Source organism: Ipomoea nil, unplaced genomic scaffold (genome assembly GCF_001879475.1).
Source record: "Ipomoea nil cultivar Tokyo-kokei standard unplaced genomic scaffold, Asagao_1.1 scaffold1421, whole genome shotgun sequence".
Taxonomy (NCBI): domain Eukaryota; kingdom Viridiplantae; phylum Streptophyta; class Magnoliopsida; order Solanales; family Convolvulaceae; genus Ipomoea; species Ipomoea nil.
Genome location: NW_017617849.1, coordinates 3,997,369 through 4,016,095, shown reverse-complemented (window position 1 = coordinate 4,016,095; position 18,727 = coordinate 3,997,369). Strand labels below are relative to the sequence as shown.

Sequence of the window (18,727 nt, the reverse complement as noted above, 5' to 3'; positions counted from 1 at the left end):
TCGTCAAATCTCAAAACTTTAACTGCCAAATATATGAACCGTTCTTAAACGTTTCAGTCGTTTCTTATTCTTTTGTAGCCATTTTAATTTCCCACTCTCACTCCCTCAGAAGATGCCTAAAACGTTCTGCTTCTCATTCGCTTTCTTTTGCTTACTTTGGAGCCTATGCGCGGCCCAGGGCGGAGGAGGTTCCACCGGAGTGGCGGTGGAATTGTGGTGCGTAGCAAAGAACAACGCGGAGGACGCTGCACTTCAGTCGGCGATCGATTGGGCCTGCGGAGCCGGTGGTGCGGACTGTGCGCCCATCCAGCCCGGCGGACCCTGCTACGACGCCTCTGATATCGTCAGAACGGCGTCGTTTGCGTTCAATGATTACTCCCTTAAGCACGGCATGACCCAGGATAGCTGTAATTTCCAGAACACCGCTGCTCTCACTTCTCTCAACCCTAGTGAGTACTAATTATACAATTATTTTACTCTATACTTCATTAAGCTTGCTTTTTTAGTATAGTTAGTGATGGTTTTCTCCATTCTCAATTCGTGATTTTGTAAATTTTTTGTTTGATTTTTGGTTTGTAGGTTTTAATGGCTGCAAATTTCCATCAAGGTAATTGTAAGTAGATTTCTTTTACTGAATCTTCTACTTTTTTTGCAGTGATTTAGTTTACTCCGGAAATATATGATAACAAAAAGAAAAAAAAAAATTGAAAGCAAAGAAAAATTGCCAAATTTTCAAAGCCTCGTTGCTCATTACACTCGCAATTATTATAATTGAACTGCTTTCAGGAATATTCTGTGTCACGTGAAAGCTGCAGTAATACCTGGCTTTAGAGATCTATAATGAGGAAAATAATGTTTCCAAATTTGTTCATCTAATGATCACATAGACCCACTTTCTTTAAGTTTACTGGAATTTTTTTTTTTTTTTTTTTTAAATTACAGTGATGGATCATAAGAACATTGGGTGAGTCTCTTGTTAAGGCTCAGTATGAACTTTCCCCTGTAATCTGAAATATGCAAAGCATTACAAGTTACAATTAATGGAATAGGCAAACCGCAAACCCATTTTCTAGAATCAAAATATATTTGATTGGATGGACAGCTTGACTTGAATTACACCATCTGCATCTTGGATTTACTAGGGAGCAAATGATTTTATGTTCATTGTTTGTGCAGCTTTAGTAAAGGAAGTATTAACGGTACAACGAATGTGGGATTAGAGCCGACTGCAGCAGATATCAGTAGTAGCAACTCAGCAAGATTGGGCAGATTGATTGGGGGTTTGATCCCAATGTCTCTGTTATTCGCAACTCTACTGATGCTGTGAGGAAGTGAAAGTCGACTCTTGTTTCATTTCCATTTCATGTAGTGTCTGGATGATAGAATTTTATGTCGAGAAGATCTGCCAGGTACGAAATGCTCGAGAAGATCCACAGGATCCATTTTACGCGACTGAATGAACAAGATTTTAACCCAGTATTTCTCTGCTTAGTGCATTGCTTGAACCAAAGTGTTGATAAAAATCCTGCACCGGGCAAGCAAATTTTTGTTTACTTTATATGGTTTATGATCAGTTTCGTTTGGGTAATTGTAAATTATTACATTAACTTTCGAGCTTCCATTCTTGATATATATTTTGCTCCTTAGAATTCCTGTCTTTTGAACCTTGATTGAGGAATGGGGGTTGTGTTTATGTTAAGAGGGCTAATATTTGGACTGTATTTTGGAACATTGCCTATCAGTTGAACTTGTAGAAACCAGTCATTTGTTAATTATACCATGGACAGTAGTCTATATTACAAAGTGGAACTACTGGTACAAGTTCATTTTTATTCTACTGCAAGCTCATATTTAAGTAGTATATTAAAAATAACATGGAATACAATAAAAATGAACCATTATCAAAATATAATGAACTTATTAAAACTGAATTTGTAATATATTAAAAATAAATTTGTATGTTAGTAGTTTACCTTACAATGAGGCAATTATTATTGCATGGACTATGGTCAACATAATTGTGTGAACCATAAATAAAAAGTAAAATTTTAATATACTAAGGATACATTATTTTATAAAATGTACCTTCAATATAAAAATAATATACTCTTAATATATTAAAAATGTACTTGATATTCATGGTCTAATAATTTGCGACGATGCGGACCATGGTTAGTGGTATAACAATTGTCACTCATTGAACTGGGCTAAGCTATAGATTCTACGATATGGAGGCCCAATGACAAACAAATTTTAATGTATTTGGCCCATTGAGCTTTGTTATTTATTTTTTTGGGATTGGACAAGGCAAATTATTCTGTGGACCTTGGTCCAAAGTAGACTTGGGTCTAAAGATACATAATTTACATATTAAATGTTCATAATTATTTTTTAAAAATTTATAATTTCTAATGACTGTGTATTGTAAAATTCTTAAAATTTAGAAACACAATTTATATTCTATATGTTCGCAATTCAAGTTATTTGCACTTTTTGTCCCACGACTATAGTGTGTCACTGACAATTTTGATCCGACTTTCAAAACTTACAGAATTATCGTGGGACCAAAAGTGCAAATAACTCTTCACAATTCCAATACAAAAAAAAATAAAAAAAATACACAATTTAAAACTAGGGTTACCTTGATCCATGGTATAACAACTGATTGGACAACCCAAAAACTCTTTGTCAAATTTAGATTCAACTATTTAAGTTGACGAGTATGGCAGCCTCCAAATTTTCCAAGGCAATTAAATACTCGTACGGACCAGATATTTTCTGGGTTGAGACTGGAAACCTCATCTTTTCTTCGCTTTCATCAACAGAGCACATTCTAACCACATCACAACTCATAAAACTCATTTTATTTAGCAAAATTTTAAGATAACATTTATACATAGTACAACCTAAAAAGCTTTCTAGGTTGTACTAACCTATCCTCATAGTATGTAGTTATTTCAATCGAACATATTTTTAGGATTATACTCGATGTGAATTGACACAATATTAATTCACATCTTAGACTTTTCTATTTTATTTATTGGGCGTTCATAAGATGAATTATGCTCAATGGTTTATAAAAAATATAAAAGAGAAAGAGTGCATCTTATCAATGATCAACACATATAGTAGAATTACATGGCATGAAGAGTTTTCTCCCCATGGGTACATATATGCATGTGATACGTATGTGTTCACCCCTGTGATGTGATTTTGGAAAAATGGAGCCCTAAAGTCAAACTACGTTGGGTATAAGCAAACGTGTAAGGTGCCATTGAAAATAAAATTTCAAGGAAGAAGAATTTGAGAACCATATGATAAAAGTCCAGTTTGAAAATTACCCATAATATAATTAATATAGAATAGACCAGGTCCAGGTGCTGCAGGTTATCGACATCTACGTATTTGGTGATCTGGTCAATATACGTTTACGTGCTAAATAATCTATATCTATATATATATAAAAATAAAATCCTCCTTCCCAAATTTTCCCCCCAAAACTTAGAGGCATTTATGTAATATCATAATTTAATTAATTATAGGAATTATATATTATATATTATTCATTTCCGTGTATAGAAAATTCTGTGTGAATAATTTATATTAGGTTATTAGGTAATGATTAGGTAGTAGTGTATAGCTAATTACCTTAATTAAATATAAATTAGGTTACTATAAATATGTGCATAGCATATATTGTATTGCATATTTACCATATATGCATATTATATTAGGATGGTATATTAAGTAGAGTAATACGTGTAGTATTTTACTAGAAGTTATTTTAGTAAAATAATTAATTTTATTAATTAACCACATATATTTTTGTAAAATTAGCAATCAATTATTATTACATATTATATATTATATATTCCGCAATTCTCTTCTGAACTTCTTGGAGAGAACTACCACCATCTATGTCTACAACAGCACCGCTTAGATTTCTTCTTCTACTATCATTTCATGTATATCTTATGTGACACCGTTCCTTCTGCGCCATGGTTTTTCTGGCTTTAATTCATCTTGCTTTTAGCGTTGCAGCACATGACGAGTTGTATGGAGAGAATCAAAGGTTGATCTGTGATTTCTACGGATGAGTTTTTCATTATCTTAGTTTTTTTTTTCTTTGTGGGTTTTGTGTTTTTTTTTTTCTTAGATTTCTTCTTCTACTATCATTTCGTGTACATCTTGTGCGACTTTGTTCCTTCTGCGCCATAGTTTTTATGCCTTTAATTCATCTTGCTTTTAGCGTTGCAGCAGATGCCGAGTTGTAGGGAGAGAGACAAAGGTTGATACGCGATTTGCATTGGTGAGGCTTTTATTATCTTAGTCTTTTATTTTTCGTTTTGGGTTTTGTGTGTGTGTTTTTTTTTTTTTTTTTTTTTTTTTTTGTGCATTTTCTGGTTTTTAAACAAGAAAAGTTATTCATAAGAAAAAACAAATGTGTTTTTTGTTTATTTGTGGGAAAAGATACGGATCTAGAAAGGTTGACCGAAAAACAGTAGAGTTCCTTGCTCATCAAGTCAATAAAGTTTGGAGAGGGACGGATTCTCTCTATATGTAAACATATAGAGAGATGACGAGTTGTAGGGAGAGAGACAAAGGTTGATACGCGATTTGCATTGGTGAGGCTTTTATTATCTTAGTCTTTTATTTTTCGTTTTGGGTTTTGTGTGTATGTGTGTGTGTGTGTGTGTGTTTTTTTTTTTTGTGCATTTTCTGGTTTTTAAACAAGAAAAGTTGTTCATAAGAAAAAACAAATGTGTTTTTTGTTTATTTGTGGGAAAAGATACGGATCTAGAAAGATCGACCGGGAAACAGTAGAGTTCCTTGCTCATCAAGTCAATAAAGTTTGGAGAGGGACAGAGAGGGAAGCATGATAGGATCGAAATACAATAAAAAAAAAAAAGGCCAATGGCAAGATTCAGAAGAAGGTGGTGGAAAGTTCTTCCTCTTCATTTGATGAAGATACTTCTAAAACTATAGTTGCACCTAAGAAATCAATTTGACAAATCTAAAATCTTGTGTGTTATGCAGGAAGGATTTTATTTTTTATTAATAGCATATATTATGATAGGATTAATATTATTAAAGTAAGAAATTTATATATGATAGATTACTAAATATAATTTTGGTAACATTTATTTAAAATTTAATGAAATTAAAATATAATCCTCATATGTAGTTTCCCGCCCAGACTTTTGTTAATATAAAGTTATTTTGTCACTAACATTTTTTTCCAATTTTATTTAGTTATTTGACTATTCTTGTCATTTTAGGACTTTCTGGATTGAGAGGTGGTTGAAAGTACTATTGGAACTTTGGAGCGTAACAAGCAATGTGATGCTAAGGATGGTAGATCTGTTAACTAATTGACTAATTGATATGTATTTAAAAAGAATAACTGACTAAAAATAAAAATTGCACGGAAATTAAGCCAAATGAAAAAGGAAATGAATGTTAATAATTGACTGAAAATCCAAATTAATTGAAATAAAAAAGGAAATGGCCAAACCGTCCAAACAATAATATATGTAAATTGGAAAAGGAATCTGTTTTTAATATTTGGCTGGAAATATTAAAAAAATAATTTATTATTAATAATTAACTAATTGATATGAATTTAAAAAAATAATTGATTGAGAATATAAATGACACAGAAATTAGGCCAATTGAGAAAAGAAATTAATATTAATAATTAATTAAAATTTTAAAATATCAACATATTAACTATTTTGAAAAGGAAACGGATTAATTATAATATAGATAAATTGGAAAAGGCATATATTATTAATAATAATTGACTGAAAATAAAAATAAAAAAAAAGTATGTTATTAATAATTAACTAATTAATATACATTAAAAAGGAATAATTGAATGATAATAAAAATGGCACAAAAATTATGCCAATTGAAAAAAGAAACTAATATTAATACTTAATTACAAACTAAAAATATCCTAAATTGACTCCCATGGAAAAAGAAATGCTAGAGTCCCAGACCACCCAAACAATAGTATAGATAAATTGAAAAAGACATCCGTTATTAATAATTGATGACCAGAAATATTTAAAAAAAAAAATCTGTTATTAGTATTTAACTAATTGATATATAGTAACAAAAAAATAATTGATTGAGATCAACATTTGATACGAAAATTAGGTCAATTAAAAAAGGAAATAAATAATATCATTTTTGAAAGGGGAAATAAATAATAATAATAGACTAAAAATTAAAAATGATCACCGATTAACTATTTCGAATAGGAAACCAATTAACTATAGTATAAGTATTATATGAGATACATATGGATCCGAGCTCATTGATTTCTCAGAAAAAAATAGTCATGCAATGAGCAAACTATTTTGAGAAAACTTTACACAGAGAATATTGTTACTACATTATTGCATGACTATGTTAATTATATGTCAATTAAAAATGTAATGAATATTAATAAATGACTGAAAATTAAAAATGATCCCTTAACTATTTCAAAAAAAGAAACGGATTAATTATAGTACAGGTAAATTGGAAAAGGAATTTATTATTAATAATTGACTAGAAATATTTTTTTAAAAAAAATATGTTATTAATAATTAACTAATTTATATGTATTAAAAAAAAATGGAGAAGTGTCAAATAGGCTCATCTACTACTGCCAAGTGTTCAATTCCACAATGAACTAAATTAAAGTCTAATTAACTACACTTACCTACTAACTTTGTTCAATTGACATTTTGTGCAAGTAATTGACTTTTTTTGCAGGTTGCTAACAGGTTACCAAATAATTTAAAATTTAAAAAAAAAAAAGGGGGGGGGGGGGGGGGGGGATTTCAACCACCGGCTGTCCTCGCTGGACAGTTGGTGGCTGAAATCCTTTTTTAAAAAAAAATTAATTTCAAATTATTTTTACTACGTTATTTAATGACTATGTTAATTATATGACAATTGAAAAAAAGAAATAAATATTAATAATTTACTAAAAATTAAAAATGATCCACCATTAACTATTTCGAAAATGAAACGGATTAACAATAATATAAGTAAATTCGAAAATGTATCTGTTATTAATAATTGACTGGAAATATAGTATAAACTAATTCATATGTATTAAAACAAATATTTGACTAAGAATAAAATATAAAATGATCACGAACTTACTGATTTTCTATCATTATATACTTTTAATTTTTTCTGTTATTTCTCAATTTTCTCTTTATTGTTTACTAATGGAGTCAAATTTTGTCACTACCTCTGATCTATCTCCCAGAACAATGAAAAGTTTTATAAGGCTCTGGTTGATGCGTTGTTATTTGTCTAAAGAATATCAACACATAGTCGTCAACCACCATGCACTGGTTTCATGATTCCAAGGTACATATTGCATTTTTACATTTTTCAAACAACAATGTATTTTAATGATGTTAGATTAATATCAATTAATATTAATATTTATGTTGTATGTTGTATGTTGTATGTTAGAAAGTCATACTTCAATATATTCTTTTTTTTTTTTTTTGAATGCTACTTCAATATATTCTAATTGACTGAAAATACAAAAGAATAATTGGCTTAAAATGAATATGATATTACTAATTGATTGAAAATATAATACGATCACTAATTGAGTGATATTCTACCATTATATATTTTCACCCGAGTCACCCGTCCGGATGGACTGAAGGTGTTAACTCTAAACGAGGATGGACAAGATTGTGTTGCCACTACAAATATCGTCTACAAAGAGGTTTCAATAATGTGTAAATATAATCGGTGATATTATGTTTTTTAATGGTAAAATTGTTATATATCTAGACAAAAAATATATTTTCCATACAAATGAATTAGGATATCAATTCATTCTTATAACTGAGTTGCTAGAGAACGGACACATTTGCCTAATTTATAAAAATATTGAACAATGGTAAATAAAATCTTCAAAATTACAACACCGCATGCGTACATCTACACATTAGCTATTAATTTGAACAATTATTTGCTCAAATTCAAACATTGATAACATAAAAACACATAAACGATCCAAATCATACATTTAATTGCACTATATAATATTTGATGTTCTAATTTAAATAATTATATATCGATCTACATATTAATAATATATTATAACAAATCCATTCCGTGCATCGCACGGGCGCAAATACTAGTTTAACAAATGCAATTTGTCCTAATGATATATAAGCTAGAAAATAGTTTTTAAAAATAAAAAATTTTAGGTGAAAATATGTTGAGTGAGTTACTGAATTAGTCTTCTTCCAATAGGCAAGTTGCTCCCACATTACCGTTGGTGAGACTCGATCCCTGGTCATTCTTCCAAAGTTTCATCTCTATGACCAGTTGAGCTACCCATGCAGGCAATTACTGAATTAGTCTTGTTTGTGTAATTGGACGCTTAAATTAAAAATTTGTGGAATTGTAATCTCGAATTAGCAAAAAAAAAAAAAAAAGAAGAAGTAATTTATCAAAGAATTGAATTCCATGAGGGTCACATCACTCTTACTATAAGTTTGGTAGAAAAGGTAAATTGTGAGATGTGTTTATGTGGTGTTTGAACATGTAATCACTCATTTATAATAGTAACAGATATGTAAGGTGTCATCACAGTAGTTCTGGTGCGAAGATGTATCGAGGTGAAGATGGGGTTAGATTTGAGTCGTTGATCAAATCTAGATCAACGACTCAAATAAATGATTTTTTTTTTTTGAAAAAAAAAAAGCGTTGTTCAGGATATGCTACCGGCCACTCATAAGCAATTTTACTTCAGTACTTCCTTTGATCTCTATTATGATTGCTGAAACATGATTGGAAAATGATAGTGGTTATGTTTTAGGACTACAAAAAAAAGTGTGTCCTCAATTCAAGAAACAAACTGTAAAAAATGACACACCTTAAAGAATGAAAACAGCACACCTTAAGAACGAAGGAAAGCCATGTACCTAAAGCTTTAGGCCAACGCACCTTAAGTTTTAACAACTGACACACCTTAAATTTGATCTAGATGAAAAATTATCAAATTGTCACCTTTTTTTTTTTTTTTAATCTTTGTTAATCCTAGTAGTTGATCTTGGCAAAATTAATAGCTCTCATCTCACCCCACGTTCGCACCTGATCACACCTGATCACACTATATATGAGTTGTTTAAGTCAATGGTGTAGAAGATTAAAGAATGGAGTTGGGCATTTGTTATATGGCAATGGGGTCAGCATTTAGCAAGCCCCCCTACCTAATTCTAGGATTCTCTTTTACTTTTCTGGTAGTGTTAGTCATTCTTAGGTAACCAAATACCTGAAATCATTTCTAGGACGACCAGATCAGATCAATCTACATCCTCATCTTCAATTATTCCCACCCCAATTTCATCTCACCATTCTTTCCTTAACCACCTAATATCTTTTACTTTTTCTTTTACAACAATTAAGTAAATATTATATTAAACCGACTTAACACATCTTATATAAAGTCTATAGTTTATGTCATTAATTAAAACCCTGACAAAGTAAATATATATACACAGACTCCATTGACTAACTTAATGGTAGACACTAGACACAATGGGAGTATTTGGTAAATGGTTATTAGCTGATTTGGTTAGTCAATTTAATTAACTAGTTGATAATGTTGGCTAATTATATAAAAGTGTTTTGTAAATTAATTGTTAGTTGATTACATACAAAATGATTTTCTCAAAAAACTACTTTGAGCAGCTTTTTGAATTTTAATATTTTGAAACAATAAATTGTTACAAAAAACTAATTAATCAAACACTCATATTGATTGTTTAACCAAGTCAAATAGGTAATAGTGATCAAATAAGACAAAATTGACTATATATTAACTATTTTATCAAATATGATCAGTTTTATATATTTAAAAGCTTACATGAAAAATCAAATTAGATTAGAACAAAAAAAATAATCAATTTTAAAAATGTTAATAAAAAAAAACAAGCAAACAAAAGATATAATCCACCTTTTGTTCCAGTTAATCGAAATATGCCTGTTAATTGAGAGTAAATAATATAATAAAAAGTGAAAGTGAAAATACAGAAAATATTACTCTTATTGAATTTACATATGGAGAGAGAGATAGAAAGTATACAAAGAGAGAAGAAAAAAAATAAAGAACCAAAAAACTCTTTGCCCAGAAGAGTAGTAGATGGCCGGAGATATTCATGTAAAGATTGCGTTACATAACTGATAGAAAAGTAGCAGATAATTCAAGAATGTATGTATGATCTGATGAAATGTAAGCCCAGAACACGACACCAAAGTCATACCTAAATATGATCAAAATCAATTAATTATTGTCTCTCAACATCTTCTACAATACCGTCTTCTCCGCCAAGACTTTGAATTCGTCTAGATGATCTCTCTCTGCTGCTCAGAATCTTCCGGAAAGAACTCAACCGAAAGCTCGAGCTGCTGGGCCCACTAGCTTTGCCCGACGGGTGCAGCATTCCGCAACTTCCGCCGCCGGCGTCGGAAGTCGTCCCCTCCACGTTTATCGCGCAGGAGGCAACTCGCTCCAGAGGCGGAGCGGAGGGAGGTGGATTTGACGGCGGCGGCGGTATGGCCGCCGCCGTAACGGCACCCTCCCGAGGCTCGGGGACCGGGCGGGAGCTCGGCTGGGCCTCCGTACGGCAAATGGGACACGTGGACTGAGTTCCGAGCCATTTGTCCACACAGTCCGCGTGGAAAGTGTGGTTGCAGTTCGGCAACGTCCGAGCCATCTCGCCGTCCTGCAGATGGCTCAGGCAGACCGAACATTCAACCGTTTCGGTTTCCTCGGCTTTCTGGTAGACAGTTACGGGGAGCGACGCTATGACTGAGGGGTGTAGCCCCGTCTTCGGCGGCTCGGCGGACTGGGCGCGGGCTGCGGCGGCGATCATCATCTGTTGCAGCGCTGCGCGCCGCCGCGCCTGGCGTCGCAACATGCATCTCGCGTAGATATGGAGCACCGTGACGATGAACACCACGCAGGATAACGAAATTATGGCGGTGAGCATGATCTTGCTGTTGAGGTCGTACCGGTTATGATGGCGGAAGAAGGGCGGCTCTTCATCGTCGTCGAAACCCATGGCGGCGGCGGCGGCGGCGGTGGTGGTGGAAATTGCCGGAGGAGGATGGCGTTTGAGCTATTAGCTAGGTAGATAAATACTGGGAAGCACATTCGTTGCACGTCAAATGCGTGCAAGCAAAAAAAAAATAAATTAAAATAGATTTTAATTTTTCAAAAGGTTGACTGATGAACATCGAATTGATTCACTTTAATTACGTATTTTAGTCGTTTGGTCGAGGGCAAATAAGGAATTACGTCAGAATTAAATAATTAATATGCCGGTTTTTATAAACTAATATTTCATTTGTTTATTGCGTACCAAATAGGCATGCTAATTATTACTCCGTATTTTCTATATGAATGAATAAGAAAATTTGCAATTATTATCTGAAAGTGTACATAAAGTAAATTTGGTGTTATAATTTTGACTGATAAAATATCATAGAGATATAAATTGATATAAGTTGTTTATAGTTGATCAGCTCAAATTAAGAAGATCTGAGTTGAACTTGGTACTTTATAGTTATTAAATTAATAATTTGATTAACTTGTTTAGAATTGTCCAGACATGTTAATTATTATTCAATATAAAATGTGAATTCCTTTTTCATTTTATTATTTATTTTATTCTAAACTACCTAGCTAAATACCCAATACGCATGCTTCATAATCGTGTAGTTAAATGTATTGTTTGTTTGTTTTTTTTTTAATATTACCGTTTATTTTTAAAATTATGAATAGTCAACGAGTAGATGTCAACACACCCACATAAATTGAATACCATGTATTTTATATAACTATTTACTGGGTTAAGAATTGAAAATTTTTGGTAGCCCGTGTCGTCACTCGTCATGCCAAATAAGAAGAAAAAATTGTTCCATTGGTAGTTTAAGTGGTTGCCAATTAATGTTTTGTTTTGTTTTTTACCGTCACAAAAGTATATAAATAATGAGAGAACTTAGAATCATTTGAGAAGTTCGAAATATCTATTTTATGGGCATTGGACTGATAAAAAAGTAAATTTTTTAAAGAAATTATGTTTTAATTTTTTTCTTTTTCTTCAACTACTCAGTAATTCAGTGTAACTAAAATATATTTATCTCTTTTTAATTATTTTAAGATTAAAGTATAAGAGTAGGAAGTACACACAATATAAATGTGGGCGTGCACCAAAACTTAAGTCATATGACATCAAAAGTAATTTATGTGTTAGTTAGTGTTGGTGTTAAATAATCTAGTAATCCTGAAATAAACTATTGGACCTAAGCTAAAAGTAATTAATTGATGTATGGATAAATAGTAAGAAATTAATGAGTCATGGCCACTCAAGGTGATCCTAAATAGAGTATTATTACATTAACATAGTCTCTTTTTTTTTTTTTTTTTTTTTTGGTAATATTCATCTATTGTATTTATAAATAATTATGAAATTTAAGCGTTATTACCAAGAGACTAAGGGTCCGTTTGGAAAGCAGGAAAATGACTTCTGGAAAATGTTTTCTGGAAAATGAGTCATTTTCCGGAAAACATTTTCCTTTCCCGTGTTTGGTTGCATTCTGGAAAACTATTTTTGTGTGTTTGGGTCATTTTCTGGAAAATGAGTAGAATTGTATAATTAAACATTTTAATTATTTTATTTCGAATATTACAACATGTATAATAATATATAATAATATAATAATAATTTTAAATATAATAAAAAAATAACTAATAATATATCAAAAATATTATGGTGGTGGGGGTGGTGTAGTGGTAATGGTGTTATTTGTTATATAATAATAATAGTAATAATAATAATAATAATAATAATAACAATAATAATAATAATAATAATAATAATAATAATAATAATAATAACTGGTGGTGGTATGACGGCAGTGACAGTGGTGGTGTGGTGGCGACGACGGTGGTTGCGGTGGTATGGTGGTGGTGGTGGCTGCGGTGGTATGGTCGTGGTGGTGGCGGCGGCGGCGGTGTGATGGTGGTGGTGTGGTGGTATGGTGGTGATGGCGGTGGCGGTGGTATGGTGGTGGTGGCGGTGGTATGGTGGTGGTGGCGGTGGCGGCGACGGTGGTGGTGACGATAGTATGGTGGTGGTGGTGGCGGCGACAGTGGTTGCGGTGGTATAGTGGTGGTGGTGGCGGCGGCGGCGGTGGTAGTGGTGGTGGTGGTGGCGGCGACGATGGTTGCGGTGGTATGGTGGTGGTGGTGGTATGGTGTTGGTGGTGGTAGTGGTTGCGGTGGTATGGTGTTGATGATGTTGGTGGTGGTGTGATGTTGGTGTAAAAGTTGGAAAATGACTTCCCTTCAAAAAAAGGGGAAGTCATTTTCCTCCAAAATGAGCCTATTTTCCAAAGTCAACGGAAAATGATTTCCATTGACTTGATTTTTCAGGCACATCCAACCAATGAAAACTTGGAAAATGATTTCCAGAACTCATTTTCCAGGTTTCCAAACACACCCTAAGAGCTTGCTAACCGGTGTATGGAGATGATTTGCCTCATAAAGGATGCATGTAAGCTAAGCGTGAATTTAAGGCGATTGTAATATATTTCGTATCTCAAAAGCAGCAACAAAGTCTATCACAATTGAAGTAATTGAGGAAAAGTAAATCAATATTCAGGAATTTTATTCTTCCAAAAGGCTGAACCCCAACCCTAAGGGCCCCATACCCCGATCCGACAGAGCATTTGGGATCGGAGGATGTAAATCATAGTAACTCAACTGAATATGAACCACAGAGGCTAGATCAGTGCTCACTGCGCACAAGGAACCCCCCTCACTTTGAGAGGTTGCTCCCACACTACCGGTACTTACTGCGCACAAGGAACCCCTCTCACTTTAAGAGGTTGAGTCTGTGACCAGTTGAACTGCCCATACGGGTAGGATTCAGGAATTTTATTGAACACACTTTTGCTGATTAACGTTATTTGCCCTGCTTTTATTCTCTGTCTAATCTCACTCTCCAAACCAATCCTAACAATATGAGTATGAATATTACACTTGCATGGGTAGCTCAATTGGTCACAGAAGTGAAACTTTGGAAGAATGGCCAGAGATTGAGTCTTACCAGTCCCAGTGAGGGAGGAGGGAGGTCTAGCCTTTGTGGTTCAGTTGAGGAGTTATCCTTTTGGAAGAATGAATATATAATTTAGGGATCTAATTGACTTTTAAGCTAAAGTTTGAGGGCTTATTTGACCCTTTTCACTTTATTTTATAAAATGCACTTTATTATGTAATGTAGGTATTTGTGAAAAGAATAATTTCTATTGTTGGATATTTTTCCTTTCCTGGTCAGTGCAGGGAATAATTTCCACTGGCGTGTTAAGTGCAAACAAAATTGTCAAAACATTATTCCAAATTGCATTGATTTTTGTGTGTGAGCAGACCAATTAGGAAGTAGCGTGAGACTTCAATTTGGAAGTAAGTTATTCAGGGGAAATTTCCAAATATAAACATTAGACCAACATAATCCGTATTCACATCCTACGTTCATATTAGTGTTACTCTCCAAAAGTGTTGGGTGAGTCCACATTCAAGATAATGTTACATTTAATCATTTATTAGCTACATACAAATTATTGACTAAACGATTGATCCAATAAGAATAAAGGTTAAATACATTCTTTAACACATTACAATAATAATGTAATTTCATCTCAAACTTAAGAAAGATGTAATTGACCTATCAAATATTTACATATTTGTGTAATAAAGTTGATTTACTCAATGTACATCATCAGATAATAATGGTGAGTATTGTTCTAAATAATCAAAAGAAAATTAATTAAACGAAAAAAAAGAAAAAAATGTAACTTAGATTTGTTTTTTTTTTTTTTTTTAAATACAAGAAAATGATTTTCAAGATTCCTTATTGTAATATTTGATGCTCAATTTTGAATGATATGTATATAATCTAGTTAATTAATTGATCAAAGTTCATGTTAAATTTTATATTGTATTTTTAATACACTAATTTATATGTTCAACAATTATGCCAACTCAGTTTAGGTTAAGTTTAAACCTAAAATCTTCCATATAAAAAACCAAGTGGTTTGTGGTCCATTGGTATCGGATTGCTCCCTTATGTGGGAGGTTTAAGTTTTGAGCCTCAGTGTTAGTATATACTGAGAATTATAAATAATTAACGTAATATTTTGTTACTAAAGTATATATTGACATAGTGCAATAGAATTCAGGAAAAGTAAATAATATTAATATAGGAGTTAAGTAGAAAAAATAATTAAAATTTTTAAAATAAAAATAATATGAACTATTTATTTCAACAAATAATTTGACTAATATTTTTTAATTTTCGTTATAAACTAACTTTATTTGACTCATATTAAATTATTAGTAGATATATCGAATCAAATAAGAACAAGTTAAAGGACATTTTCGTAATTATCCAATTATCTGCCTACCATGCTCACGTGACACTTAATTTAATTTTGATCTTTTCTATTTTTTTCCCCTCTTCAATGTTGATATTAAAATGATGATATGATAGCTTCATCAGCCATGCTTATATTTGGGCTAAGGTTCATGTGATAAAATGAACTCTTGATATAGGTTTATTTTTAATGGGTATCCTGTTCAATTTAAATTATAATACATTAAAATAAATATGTATCAAAATATAAATGACTTACTGAAAATAAATTTACAAAATACTAAATATGAGTTTTTTAATAAGATTCGGGAGTCATGATATAATTTGCCCATTATTATCAATTGTTATACCGTGCATCAGGGTGCACATAGTAATGTGAGCCCTGTGCCTCCCAAAACGACGTTGTTTTGTTAATTTCAGGTATAAAATTCTGTGCATTGTATTATATAATTATGTACATTCGGAACATGAGAATTATAAGTTATAAAATTATGTGTTTTCAGGTATAAAATTCTATGTTTTCAAGTACAAAATTTTGTGCATTCTATTATATAATTTTGTACATTTCAAACATGGATTTTTTTTAAAGAGTTAAGAGTTTATGTGTATTATGTTAAGAGTTTATATGTATATTATGTATTATGTTAGATTATGTGTATTATCCTTTTAAAAAAGATTATGGCCCTGTTTGGTAAATGGCTATTAGCTGTTATATGATTGTGTTAATTAGAGGGTATAACTAGTTGATAACATTAGCTGTTGTAGAAAAGTGTTTGGTAAATTAGCTGTTAGGTGATAACTGTTTGGTATAATTTATTTTCTCAAAAAGCTAATTGAATAATTTGCTTGGAGTAGCTTTTTGAATTTTAGTATTTTAGAGTTGCAAAAAGCTAATTAACTAAACACTTATATTGATATTTTAACTAAATCAAACAATTAATAGTAGTCAAATAAGTCAAAATTGGCCTATAGGCCAATTTTTTACCAAACAGGGCCTATGTGTATTCAATTATAAAATTTTGTGTTTTCAGGTATAAAATTCTGTGTATTCTATTATACAATTTTGTACATTCGAAACATGACTTTTTTTTTTTAAATGAGTTAACAACAGACACGCGAAAAGGTTCAAAACGACGTCGTTTTGGGCTAGGGCGCACAATGCATTGTGTGCCCTGGTGCACGATATAATTTGCCTCAGAATATCGCCTAAAACAACAAGTGAAGAAGCTTTGCTATATATGTAGAGAGGATATGATCAAATGAGAACATGGTTCTTCATAAAAATGAGAACTAATCTTGGTCGTTCATCAAGATTTAATATTAGTTGAAGATTTTAGTAAAAATTTCATAATTAATTTTATAATTGTTGAAAACTTGAAAGTTTAGTAATGATAAAATTGTAATTTTTGATTTTTTAAAATGAAATGTGTGGATGTATCCATACGTTTTACAGGAAGAAGTTTTCTTATCTGAATGATGGAACCCTCATTGAAAGGGATCGTTATGTTGTGCATCCGTATGCACCATGCATGGTGCATACGGATGCAAAAACGACGTCATTTTATTAAAAATGCGCATTCCACTTAAAAAAAAAAATCAGTTTCGATTCATAGATTCTGGAATTTTAGTTACTAGATTCTGGAATTTTATTTCATAGATTCTAGAATTTTAGTTCATAGATTCTGAAATTTTAGTTCATTGATTATGGATATTTAGACATGAATTGAAACTGATTTTTTTTTTTCATTCATGCTGGATATTTAGTTCATTCATTATGGATATTTAGTTCATTCATTATGAATTTTTAGTTCATAGATTCTGAAATTTTAGTTCATAGATTCTGGAATTTTAGTTCATAGATTCTGGAATTTAAGTTCAAATTATGCACAATATAATGTTGTTGCTGGGAATCGAAACTGATTTTTTTTTTTAAGTGGGACGCGCGTTTTTAATAAAACGACGTCATTTTTGCATCCGTATGCACCATGCACAACATAATTTGCCCATTGAAAGGGTGACCTCATTTGGGCCGGATAAAGAATTTGCAGATTCGAACAAAGTTAATTGGCTAACCTATAACCCAATCGTCATGCAATGGAACCGCGTTCACCATCCATGGTGAGTACGGTCTGAAACAATAACGGTGTCTATAGGTGGCACTGTTATCTTCCACTATTTTTTTTTTTTTTTTTAAAAAAAATTAACAGTGCGACTTTTCTTCTTCATTTTCACATTTTTTGGTTTCACTTCCTCTTCGCGCAAGCTTCTTCAACACTCATAAATTATGAATGTGCAGTTATGAAATTATGAATTTTCTTTTATGAGATTATGAATTTTCTATTATGAGGGGTTTGTATTTAAAAATAATCCTCTCTCTCTCTCTCTCTCTCTCTCTCTCTCTATATATATATATATATATATATATATATATATATATATATATATATATATATAGAGGAGGCACTTTAAGCTCCTACAATATTTACACTAATTTTCATTGAGCCGAAATGCTGATCATATTGATTTATTCAAATTAAGGGCAAATTATACCATGGACCATGGTCTACCTTGCATTGTATACTCTGGTCAAAAAATAACCTTCAGATTCTGTATCTATGGTTGACACATTGTGTACCTCAAATTGATAGTTTCTGTACCTTTAGCTATCATATTATGTGTCAGCAATTATCCGGTCGAATTAAATCTGTATCTATAGTTGACACATTTTGTACCTTCAGTTGATAGTTTGTGCACTTGTAGCTATTATATTATGTGTCAGCAATTATCAAGTTATTGTTTATATGTACATAAACTGTTAACTGTTAATGAAAATATAAAATTTATGTATCAGGGTTCAAAATGCAATATGAACCCTGGTCCATGGTATAACAATGGCTAATTAAGGAGTGTTTTGTATTCCTTCTATGGAGATGGAGTTTTGAACTTTCGATCTCTCATAAAAGAAGAGAATGGACAGCCACTCACTTCAATCTAACTGGTTATTATTATTGTACAATAAACATGGCAACATATTTTTCTTTCTTTTTTTAAACTGAGAGTAACCTCACATAAGTATCATGTGCTTCACTTTTTTTTTTCTTTTTTTTTTAGAAAATCAACAACCTCATAGATTACTTAAAATGAAATATCCTTACAAGTAACATCATAACATCATAAACAAAGCAAGGAATATAATAAAAAAACTCAATCTTACAAGTTTATTCCATAGTCTATTGGTCTAGTTTCTTGGTTTG

General features: G+C 31.7%; 2 protein-coding genes across 2 annotated transcripts; one reads left to right on the top strand and one right to left on the bottom strand.

Moving 5' to 3' along the window:
- Nucleotides 1-1,772, top strand: LOC109187299 (PLASMODESMATA CALLOSE-BINDING PROTEIN 5-like). Its single transcript, XM_019337479.1, has 3 exons — nucleotides 1-449; nucleotides 580-607; nucleotides 1,177-1,772. The coding sequence occupies exons 1-3, from the start codon at nucleotides 113-115 to the stop codon at nucleotides 1,325-1,327; spliced, it is 516 nt and encodes a 171-aa protein (XP_019193024.1). The 5' UTR covers nucleotides 1-112; the 3' UTR covers nucleotides 1,328-1,772.
- Nucleotides 1,773-10,044: 8,272 nt separating this feature from the next.
- On the bottom strand, nucleotides 10,045-11,217 carry LOC109187273 (RING-H2 finger protein ATL40-like). Its single transcript, XM_019337449.1, has one exon. It carries the CDS (start codon nucleotides 11,097-11,099, stop codon nucleotides 10,323-10,325), a length of 777 nt encoding a protein of 258 aa, XP_019192994.1. The 5' UTR covers nucleotides 11,100-11,217; the 3' UTR covers nucleotides 10,045-10,322.
- Between the last annotated feature and the right edge of the window lie 7,510 nt (nucleotides 11,218-18,727).